The following is an 11,781-nucleotide window of genomic DNA, read 5'->3' as shown; positions in this document are numbered from 1 at the left end:
TACATCAGGGAATTTGTTATATATAGTATATCCAAATCGAAATTCTTGTTCTACTTTCGATCAATTTTCAATCTATTCTCTCTTAAATGGAGAATCAGTGTATTGTCACTGAAAAGCAATAAATAGTCATTGATGGTCCAAGTTATAGACCATTAATTTCTATAAAGATGTGATAAACTGCTCATTTCCTGTGGGAGCTTTCTATATAAATTAGAGCTATCTCTCTCTTCTAGAATTTATAAACGTGAAAAAATTGAGACCGAAAGTTAGGGGAAAAAATTCGACTCGGATCTGCTCGATGATCTCGCTTTATGATCGAAAAATTACGCGAGCTTACAGATTGAAAGAGATCTGTGGACCAGAACGACTGTCCTTGACGGTAGTGACAGGAGCTCGACTCCGCGAAGGCTCCGAAAGGTCGCCGACGAGAAAAAAGGTCTAGGTCGTGTCACCGTCGTTCTTTAGGATTTTGAATGACTGACGTTTGTTAATATGACGCATTATATAATGCGAAAACAAGCTACAGTCAACCTATCTCGCGTAGTCATTTTATTTTAACAGATTCGATTGATTGTCTTATATCGATGCATATATTAAAGCCACGTGTCATATATGCGTAGAAGCGTATTTTTATATGATATGTTTCTGTATTCTAAATAAAATAATGCTTGATGCAATGATTGTCCTTAATGTGATTCAACTGCGCGAGCACGTAGCGATACTCGATTTGTCGATGAAAAGCTCTTGAAACAGTATGTATGTATATCTTGCATAATGCATAACGCAAGCGGAGGGGATGGCATTCGCGGTATATCGTATAGTAGCTGAAAAACAACCCCCGAAATTGTGTCGATAGGTCACGCGTGGAGGATCTATAGAACGTTCAGGAGATTTATATTCGATGAGTTCTATTTAAAATTCCAGTCCTGTTTAGTTGAGACGCAATTACATCAATGCCCCAATTTTTATTAATATCCTCGTTGTTTCTATACGCTAACTGTAATATAACTGATTGTATTTAAAATTAAATCATGTCATCAAGTTGAAACAAATCTCTAAAAAAACGTATCTAATTTTTGTTATTTTTATATATATTGTATCGTTTCATTTAACGCTTTAATTGTTCGACTAGATTGGCTAGAACGATAGACAGGGAATCAATATCGCGCGACGTTAGGGGAAAAGAGTGGGAACGAGTTGATATCCGAAGCACATCTAACTCTCCGTTCGCGTGTCTAAAATTGCAATACATAATTAATGAGAGAATCCCAAGTGTCGCAAACATCCGCGACATGACACCGCAAGATCGCGCGATAGAGAGAGCGATATGCCTTCCCAGCTTCGGGCTTCGGGCGGAGTGATGGTGATGGGATCGATGAGGGTTGCCGTGACGACGGGACCGTCAGAGAGGCCGAATCGCGTGCGGATGACGGCTGCTGCCACCCGGTGCGGCGCGGCGCGCAAGCGGGGGATGGCGCCGCGATGCAGTAACGACGTCGCCGCCGTTGGGAGCTCGGCCTCGGAGGCGGCCTCGTACCTCGTACCTCGTCGCGTACATTTGAGTACTCCGAGTACCTCGCGTCTCGCCGCTGCGCCGTCGTCATCGCCAATCGCTACGGGTGAATAATCCTCTTCTCCTCGGGGACGTTCTTGGATCCTCGCGCGTTGCACGACGCCGTTTCGGGCCGACGAGCGACCGCGCCATGCGGTGCCGGCCCCGCCGCATCAGGACACCGACACGGACGAGGCGCAGCGTCAGCAGGACGACGACGGGGCGAGCATGCACGGCGGCACCGAGGCCGTCGTGCATCAGGAGGAAACTCCGGCTGCCAAGGTCCTGCTGCTGCGACGATGGAGCGACATGCCCCCTCATCTCCAATTCAATCCGCACATCCACACCGGTTACAGGCCGCTCATGACCATCCGCCAATGCCTCGGTAGCCTCTTCTACATCCACAATGAGACCGTTAACACCCTGACGCATGGTGAGAGATGCATATAGTGCTCGAGTTCTGAAAGAACGTTGGATGCAATTAGATTCGTTTATGGATTCAACTCTCTCTCTTGTTTGCCTTTTTATTTATAATGTATTATAATTTCGTCCTATTAGGATTTCGGTACTTCCTCCCAGATCTCACCCGCGATTGATTATCATTATCAGACTACGTATCAAAAGTACAGATTTCTAAAAAATCTGACCTCCGAGCCATCAACTGCTATAATTATATAACATAAAAAATCCTGGAGCATTCGTACAATATTTTTATCTTTTGACATGTTGAATTAATTCTAGAATAATATAATTAATTTAGTGTTTTGGAATTGGATGAATAGTAATGAATATTAGATGAATATTGAAAATACAAATAGGTAAAGATTTATCATTTTATATTTGTAATACAATTTTTATCTTAAAATAGTATTATTTGTGCGCTAAAAATTTGATATATATTAAATGTATATATATGAACAATTTCTCTATATTTAAAAAAGATATCAGAGCTTAAAAATAATAGAAAAATTATCATAAGCAAGCAGTGGAGCCTTGATAAATTTTGCCAATTATATATTGTAAAGTGAAACGAATCAATCTGTATAAATGAATTTGATCAAAATAATAGTTATTATTATTCTTCGTATAATTAATTTTCCATAAAAAGTAATAACGTAACATCACGTTATATCAGCGACGAGATTTGCCATCCTCGTAACTGTATTAAGCGAGAAAAGTGGATTGGATCCCTTAAGAGCTTTAAAGTCAAGGTGGAGCTATCAAGGCCAAACTTCCGTGAAAACATCGCGCTCAACGAAGACGCATTGCAGGGTAACGGACGCGATCGATGAGAACAAAACCATATAATATTCCCGCCAAAGCTGATCCTTCATTGATAAATTTCTAAGAGCGCGAGCTAGTAAACGATTTATCACAATTTTCACATATTACATGAGATAAAGCTCGAGAAAAAGGCGACGTGATTGTCCCTCGTGCGACATTGCTCATTCGTGTATAAAATAGACCGCAATATAAAGCGCGGACATGAAAGTGAATCCGAAATTCCCGAAATTCCTTTTATAGAGAGAACAGAGAGAAAATCCCTTTGTGCCTTTTAAAATGCTATAAATTACACGCCAACGTTCTTTCGGAGAGATGTTCTGTGTTTCTCTAGTGGACCAACCTGTATATAAATCTCACGTATCGACCAGCGCACATGTGCGTGAAATAAAATCTTAGTAGGTCAGAGCTTTCCACTGTGTATGAAGAGGCTCGTTAATATAGACCGTTTAAAATTATTTTTTAAGAAAATTAAAAATTTTCGTAAACGTTTGAATTTTTTTTCAGTTATCATTAATGACACTATTGTCGATTTTGATAATCACTGGTGAAACATAAAATAATGTAATTTAAAGATTAGAAAGCTCATTCTTATATATTATATAATTCGTTTAATGGAAATTCTCTCTCTCTCTCTCTCTCTCTTTCTCTAATATTAATGAACATTTTTAAGTAATATAATTTCTCTCTGTCAAAAATTTGTCAAAAGTGGATTATCGCAATGTGACAATACTTTTTAAACGATATCAGAAGTTTCGTCTTAAAATACATATATAGTATTCAAAAACACTCGGTGAGTGAGAGCAATCATGTGTGATTTCAGGATTCGCTATCCTCTACATGTTACTGACCGTACCACATTTACTTCCATGGAACACAAAAGGAACTCTCGTAGGAATTCTGTCCTGGTGTCACTTGATCGGTGCCGTCAGTCCGTGGGTGGGATCCTTCCTGTATCATTTGTTCATGAACGTGAACTATGACGAAGGCTTCTACAGAACACTGCTGAAAGTCGATATGATCGGCATATGGCTATGCCAGAGTTTCGGTGCGTGATGCATTTGTAGATATGAGAGCCTCTCTCTGAAAAAAGACAAAAATGAATGAAAGAACAGATATATGACTAATTTATCTAATAAGATTTATTTTTCATACGAGACTTTGTATCTCGAACGGATCTCTTAATTGTGATCGGTCCTTCAAACAAAAAGCGCAACTAAATTTTTGCTTAAACGTAAAGTGTCTCGCTAAACAGTTTAAGTAAACACTTTTCTATTTCACGCACAATTGATTTCAGGAGCTATACCGATGATGGCAGCCGCGGTTCATTGCCTCGCCGATAACATTTGGTATTGCTGCATTTTTATTTACTGCACCCTCAGTTTTTGGGGACTTTTAAAGGTGATATTTTCTAGCTTATACAGCTAACATTAGTTGACGTTTCGTCACAATGACGATTTTAAACGTTCGCATAGGCGATGACTGCGGGATCACCATGGGAAAGACGTTTATGTTTCGCCCCTCCTTTCCTCATGAGAATGTTGGTCATGACGTTGAGATGTTTCGGCATCGGTGGCGGATCACCCGACGCCCTTATTCATATAATATTACAGGTTCATTTTTTCTCTTATATTCTATTTTCACACTCCGGATAGCCGCGCAAACGAATTTACAGCCGATATTAATAACGGAGATTAATTTGCAGGATCTCGTAGCTGTGATAGGTGCAACCATCGGCGCTCTTCGCATTCCAGAGAAGTGGATTCCCGGCAGATTGGATCTAGTGCTAAATTCCCATAATGTAATGCACGTATTGGTCGTCCTGGCGGTGTGTTCCATGCATACCGCCACTTTGAAGGACCTCGCCTGGATGTCCGATCCGTCTACGTGCAATAAAGCAAGCTATCCTCCTTCGGATCGCGAAGAACTGTGATTAAAATGAGAAACGCGACGGTTTGCTGCAGTCTGTGATAAACCGAGCCTATAACAACTGGCGATTAGTCGAGCGCTTCGACACTTGGAGACCAGAAAGTGTGCTTAATTCTATATATATAATATAATAGATAAATCTATAAATATTAAAGAAATATTATATATATATTATACAATTATATATAATATATATAATATATATATATATTATATATATATATGACAGAGTTTATAATACAGAGTTATTTAATTTATGTGATCATCGCAGAACGGCTTGAGTACAATCATGAGTACAAAGTACATACGGTTACTTATCATATCGAATGTCGCATAATAATTGGAAATCTATAGTTTCCCCGCTGCAAACAATAGATAAATTAATAGAAATGATAAATTGGTGGATTTGATGCGAGTGAGAGAAAAGTGAGCCTACTGAATTGAATTTGTCTGAAAAGATAAATAATTTATTTTAAAATATTTATAGATGACAAATAGTTGGGAAAAAATATTATTCATATATCTTTCAGTTTTAATGAAGCAGACGCATTTATACCAAAAATGCAAATTATTTTTGTCACAGACAGTGAAAACACATTATGTTGCATCAAAACTTTTTGTGTTATAATTTGTGAAATTGAATTCAAAATGTTTGAATTCAAAATTGTACATGTTTTAAACTTCTTTCCATGCTAACATTTTAGTATAATTTCATGTATTTAAACTCAATTTATATTTTTATTGTTATTGAGAAATTAAATCATATTCTAAAAATATTTAAAAAATTAAAATTAATATATCTTTATATAGTATATATTATAAAAGGAGAGAGGAAAAAAAATGCAGAGATTAAAAAAACTCGAAGAATTAGAAATAAATTTTACGCAAAATAAATATTTATCAGTCACATCCTCTTACAATTCGCTTATTCTTTACACTTAACATAGTTGATTCCTTGAGAACAAATAAGAGAGTCTATTAAAAGAAGTTAGAATTTTTCAATAGTCAATTGTATGTACTTTATCAATACATAGCGAGAGAAAGTATAATAGGTGATATCTGGAAAGCAATATAACGCGTATAAAAAATATGTTTATTGTTACACTGAGAAAAAAATAGTATATACTGACGTATTTGATTAGATTAATAATATCATTGAATTAATAACATAAAATTTAACTACAAAAATGTTGTTGATTCAACAGTATTTTTTTCTCAGTGTATATGATGCAATAATTCCAGAGTCTAAAGGTCTGCACGTCCTCGCGTCCTAAGGCACAATCGAACTTAGCATAGATATATCATGCACGAGAGTTTAGATTTGAAATATTTAAAAAAAAACACTGAATATTTTTGTCATTCTTAAAAATATGTTTAAACATAAACACACAAATAGCCTATCTGGCGCAATTTAATTGTTAGGATTAGTATTGTCAGATGTTATGCAATCTGTGTATGGTTGCCTATTTTACAGGTGATCCGAACAGAAACGCTTAGCTCCTTACGGAGTTCTTACGTCGGAGTTTTGAACAAATATTAATATATTTTCTTAATTTTTTTATACCCCCTGAAGTTTGTCCCATAGATATACCCTGATACACTCTGTATTTTGAAGAAATTTTTGAACTCTCGTGCCGAATTTGAGCAAGCGACAGATGTGTGCGTTAGATAAAAAATAAAATAAAATAAAATAAAATTACAAATTTTCGGATTGTGCAGACATACCTCTATCAAAGTTATTCTACAATATACATGTTTCTAGACGTTCAGTTTTTTCATTCAGTTACACTTTACAATATACAATATACATCAGGCTTTTTGTAAAATCAGCCTTTTATGAAAAGTTGAATTTGCAAATATATATATATATATATATATATATATATATATATATACAAAAGCAAATAAAACTTTCAAAATATCAGTGAACGTTCAATTCCAGTATAGTATAATTTATTGTTCATTGCGCATTCGTACCAGAATTGTTCTGTAAACATCAGTTTCTACTTTATTTTGATGAAAGATAAAGTAGAGATGTAAATTTCAATTTATAGATTATAAAATAATTGATCAAGACAAACTTAATAAAGCCAAAATTTTTAGATTCACGACTTTGTGAAAAGATTATCTGGTAGCAAAAGCAATATAATATAGTGCAAAGTACGAACGTATACTTCGTATTTCCGATGTCGAATAAACATAAATGACTTGCATTTTCTTTTATACCACAGGTGGATGTATATCATTATATTTTGATTGCAAGATTGTAAATCTTAATTCGCAATGTGTGTTGCCCAAAAAATTTATTATATAATTTTACAAAATTATATATAATTTTCAAAATTTGTTATACATAATTTTATTTAATTAACACACGCTTCCAAACTTAGCTATACTAAGGATAAGCAATAATTAGTGAAGTATTAACAGAAAACCTATAATTGCATTTTTGAATATTACATACTTTTTTAGGTTCTTAAACATACACACAACTCATTATGAAATAATATAAATAATTATATATTATTAATTATATATTAGATATATAAATAATTTATTTACATCTCCATGTGATTGAAAATGCGTTGTTATCGACATAACTAACATACTTAAAAAAGTAGTTGTGATTTACAGGTTGTATAATGTATTAATAGAAACCGTTGTAGAGAATACAACGTCATACAAGAGAAATAAAATATCTTCGAAAATATATATTATATCTAATTAATGATTCACAATAATATGTGCCAATATATATTTAATTGAAATTAGATTTTGCATATTTATTCATGCATGTTTATACTATTTACTGCAATTCACTATTTCTTTTCTGCAAGAATATTTCAAGATTGTACTTTTATGGTTCATACTATTTATTTGTTGCCGTTCTCATTATTGCAATGGAGCTTCGCTCTCCTGAGTGTAGCTCTTTACCCTGCTGAATTTAAGAGGTGGATATCTTCCACCGATTGGCGAAACTCTGAATTCTCTGACAGATGGTTCCTTCAAGCAAATCTTTGCTTCTTGTCCGTTTTTATATTTTGTGAAAATACTATAACTGATCCATTTTAATTGCGAATTCACTCTTCTGTGATGATTTTGTATCTCGAATTCCTAAAGTGACATGCATGTCAAAACATAGTGAAATGATCTTTGCACATATAAATCTTTCAATATCAGATATATTCTTCAGTTTTTAATACTTACAATATGGAACGTTTGTTCACCACTATCATGCACTGGCTCTCTTTTCTTTCTTCTGTAGGCGAAATTAATTCCTTTAGTTTCTTGTCTTTTCAACACTAGCGTAACATAATTATCGTGTAATCTATAGTGACCGATCAAAACTGATGTGTTGCGTGGTGTGCGGTTTCGTAAGAAATTTACGCAATTTTGAGCCTCATCAGTTGATGTCAACATTAAAACTCTTCCTTCAGGAAAAAATCTAAATGCATTGATAAAGAGCCTAAGGCTATAGCTCTTTCTCACATTCGCAATCATATCAATCATATGATATCAAGATAGTATAAAGCAAAAAATCATATAAATTTTTTCTTTGCACTATATTAATTCAAAATAATAAATTTTTATACATTATAATATATTAGTACATGATTAATAAATATATCGAAATTTATTGAAATATATCAAAAATTTTCTTTCAAGTTCATAGATTAATATGCAATTGTTGTAAGTTATATGTTGTAGTTGTAAATTTGAATCATCTATTATTAAATCCATTTTTGGAAACCTGGATATGTATAGATTAGAAAAAAATTTTATATGATTTCTCAGATTTCTTGGATTTTGTAAATCACTTTGTAGTATTAAAGCTGCAGAAACAGAAAGCTTAATACAAATACTAGCAATAACATTATACTAAGCAGTTATATACCTCAGGTACCGGAAATACTCAACGAGATGCCACGGTCTATAAAAACGATCTTGAAAATTATTTTCTCCATCGCGAATATAACTTGTTTTATTAATGTAACATCCGTTGTATCTTAATCTAGGCCGTTGCAAATACATATCCCTCCATGATTGGTATTTTGGCTCACAAGTACCACAATTCATACCCCATACTCTATCAACAGCGATTTCAAGATTCAATTATATTAACCAATAACGCTAATATTTATTGATGTTTACCTGACACACGCCAATCGCCAGATTTCCGCATCTCGCGCAGATATGTAAAATCCACGACATACTCTTGAGAACATTTCTAAAGACCGGAAATCCAGATCAAAAGATACAACCCATCTTAGAATGTAGAGCACTATCTCCATTGGCAAAGCAGATATATGCGTTGTCTGAAACACATATTTTGATTTTCAAATACAATTATATAGCCAAAAATTAAACTATAAAATATATCTGTATAAAATACTCAAAATTATATTATAGATTGACATAAAATACTTACACTTTGTTCAAATTTTGGAAAACATACACACTGATTGCGATTTACAATTTTAGACAATTTCAAAAACAAGTCAGTTTCTTCTCCATCAGCTTCGTTATGATTTTTGCTGTCATTGCTAGTTGAGAAATCATTGTCTAATGTATCGAGGTTGTCATCGGAATCAAATCTGTCTCTTGTTTTCGCTTTGGTCGATTCATACAAACGAACTTCAATGTCAGGAACCAGTTGTACCGCACGCTTATAAAACTGGATTGCCTCGTAAAACTTTCTGCTTTGTTCATGTTCAATACCTTTGAGAAATAAATTCTTTGCCTAAAATAAACAATATAATGTATGATAAAAATGTAAAACTTCTTATTTTTAGATAATATAATTATCATACCCTGTTTTCAATAGAGGCTTCATCATTTGCGACTTCGATGTTAGGCTGTTTTGGTGAATATGTTCTCGATACATCACGCTTGGGTGATATTGTCAACTCTCGCTGCCACTGTTCCCTGAAAGACGTTAAGGCATCCTCAATGTTCGTTCCATCTTGCAAAGAAGACGCCTCCTCATCGCCATCATCCATGTCATTGCTAGATTCACTGCAGTGGTTCTGCCAATGCATGAAGCAAAAAATAATTTAGTGGCTAAAATGTGAGACGGGGAGTTATTAATTAATAAATTATGCAAATTTAGTAAAGATTTCATATAATATGAATGTTGTAGGTACATGACGTGATTGTTTATCAAGCACAGTATTAAATAAAATAAAATAAATAAATATATATATATATATATATATATATTAAGTATAATGCAAACGTTCACTCGATTATTTGTCTTACAATAATATATTTTCAAACGCAATTCAATTAGTAAAAAAAAATATACAGAAAAACATATGAGAAGACTTTGAACAGTCATTATAATAGATTTGAAGATACCTACATGGAATTAATAACACTATAAATTCCTGAGATACTCGAATGCTAGATTCTACAGAGCAGAATACATGACAACGCACATGTCTGACGCAATTATAAATAATACAAATGATGCAACACGCATATTGTGCCGACGATAAGTCCGATGAGGTTAGATCGCCACAAAACATTTCGGTATTCAATAACGCGTTTATTTAGCAACGACAGTCACGGCCGATCGCATTCTCACGTACCATTTTTCTCGGCGATCAATTTCCGTCAGCTTCTTCCCTTCAGCGCATATACTCTCGGTCAGAAAAGCGTACGACACAGCGAAAGCACAATTTCGCCAATAGTACCGCCGCCATGGTTCTCGCCATTCTGCTTTCTGCGCGTTTTTTGCGGCAGGCGAAGGTCGTTACGCGAGCAATAGATTATTTGACCTCGCTGATGCAACGTAAACACATGTACATTGTTCTCTCTCACCCTATTACTCGATTGTTCTATTATTATAATTAATTATTATCGAAAAAGCATCGTGTTACAAGTTCACTTCTTCTTTTCTTCGTTTCCAGCTGTTTATCTCGTATGTGTATGTATACAAAAATAACATCTGTCTCTATAATATATTTTAAAACCTAATGAATTTAGCTATAGATGAATATAACTTTAACCTTTCTATAAAAAAGGATGATGTTTAAACTTGATTAGATTGGAATTGCGCTCAATTTAATTTCTGGCGATTAATCTACATATACAGGTAATGTTATATATACATATATGTATGTATACATGCAATACACTCACCGATACGGCGAAGCTTTATAGTACAAAGCGTTGATCTATAACATGAAAAACACAAATTATGTAAATATAAAATAAAAATTTAAACAATAAATTTATATAAATTATATATTTATATAATATTATATAAATTTCTTTCAATTATAATCTGCTTACCGCATGGTTGCTCCGCCGTTGCCCGATGCCACCCCGGGCTCCGGACCTCCTCCTCGTAGAAGAAGCTTCGAAACACTTGCACTCGCGTATTTTTTTTCGTTCGCGACGCGCGGCGACGCCTGGATTTTAAATATCACATTTTCGACGCGTTTCGGTAAAACGCGAGAATCGCGAGAGCTTATTCGCGCGCGAATAGAACCGATGCTCTGTTTTCGGGTCGCCGCTTTTTTCGAGGCTCACTTATAGGATGGCTTTATCGAACGACGATGATGCGGCGATTCCCCCGCGACGCACCCAGAAGTCGCCGATATTCCACTACATTTCACAATGTTTTATATTTCACAATTCAACGACGTAGAAATCGCGGATCGGCAACGCCGAAAAACTCCGGAAATTCGCGTCGAAAGCGCAGCCAGTAATTCGAACCGCCCGTGTAGTAGACTCGCCCATGTAATGGAGTCGTCCGCGTAATGGACTCGCCCGTGCAATCGCGATCACGATGTCGGTACACGATTTCGCGACGCGATCGGATTTGTACGATAATTAAGCACGTAAAAACACTAAACTCACACTCGTACTGTCGCGGATCGGCGATAAACGCGAAAACGTCGATCGTGAACAACCGAAAATATATCTAGAAACAGCAGTACTGGTGCAAGACTGGCACGCCATTTACGAGACGCGCAACACGCCAAGAGTACTCTGCGTTGATACCACTGCTT

General features: G+C 35.1%; 2 protein-coding genes across 3 annotated transcripts; one reads left to right on the top strand and one right to left on the bottom strand.

Moving 5' to 3' along the window:
* Positions 1-1,437: 1,437 nt before the first annotated feature.
* Positions 1,438-5,736, top strand: LOC145943984 (progestin and adipoQ receptor family member 4). The gene is made up of 5 exons (XM_083051917.1): positions 1,438-1,985; positions 3,657-3,881; positions 4,131-4,234; positions 4,309-4,446; positions 4,539-5,736. The coding sequence occupies exons 1-5, from the start codon at positions 1,781-1,783 to the stop codon at positions 4,764-4,766; spliced, it is 900 nt and encodes a 299-aa protein (XP_082908043.1). The 5' UTR covers positions 1,438-1,780; the 3' UTR covers positions 4,767-5,736.
* A 1,343-nt stretch (positions 5,737-7,079) lies between these two features.
* LOC145943983 (F-box only protein 9) lies at positions 7,080-10,514 on the bottom strand. 2 transcript variants are annotated; one of them, XM_083051916.1, is made up of 7 exons: positions 10,125-10,282; positions 9,574-9,789; positions 9,192-9,503; positions 8,915-9,078; positions 8,658-8,849; positions 7,970-8,207; positions 7,080-7,876 (listed from the first exon to the last, which is right to left on the bottom strand). In XM_083051916.1, the coding sequence occupies exons 2-7, from the start codon at positions 9,760-9,762 to the stop codon at positions 7,655-7,657; spliced, it is 1,317 nt and encodes a 438-aa protein (XP_082908042.1). In that variant the 5' UTR covers positions 9,763-9,789; positions 10,125-10,282; the 3' UTR covers positions 7,080-7,654. The 2 variants fall into 2 exon arrangements, with proteins under 2 accessions (XP_082908042.1, XP_082908041.1); XM_083051915.1 differs by lacking the exon at positions 10,125-10,282 and adding an exon at positions 10,354-10,514 and having other exon boundaries at positions 7,081-7,876.
* Positions 10,515-11,781: the final 1,267 nt, after the last annotated feature.

This window comes from Prenolepis imparis, unplaced genomic scaffold (genome assembly GCF_030444845.1).
Source record: "Prenolepis imparis isolate NDT839.2.m4 unplaced genomic scaffold, iyPreImpa1.0 SCAF_12, whole genome shotgun sequence".
Taxonomy (NCBI): domain Eukaryota; kingdom Metazoa; phylum Arthropoda; class Insecta; order Hymenoptera; family Formicidae; genus Prenolepis; species Prenolepis imparis.
This window is presented reverse-complemented; position numbering and strand designations above follow the sequence as displayed.

Coding starts and splice junctions, on each gene's coding strand:
- LOC145943984 (XM_083051917.1), top strand. CDS start 1,781: ATGCACGGCGGCACCGAGGCCGTCGTGCATCAGGAGGAAACTCCGGCT. Junction 1,986..3,656: donor CGTTAACACCCTGACGCATG/GTGAGAGATGCA, acceptor GTGTGATTTCAG/GATTCGCTATCCTCTACATG. Junction 4,235..4,308: donor GTTTTTGGGGACTTTTAAAG/GTGATATTTTCT, acceptor ACGTTCGCATAG/GCGATGACTGCGGGATCACC.
- LOC145943983 (XM_083051915.1), bottom strand. Junction 8,850..8,914: donor TGGCGATTGGCGTGTGTCAG/GTAAACATCAAT, acceptor CGCTGTTGATAG/AGTATGGGGTATGAATTGTG. Junction 7,877..7,969: donor GTGAACAAACGTTCCATATT/GTAAGTATTAAA, acceptor ATGTCACTTTAG/GAATTCGAGATACAAAATCA.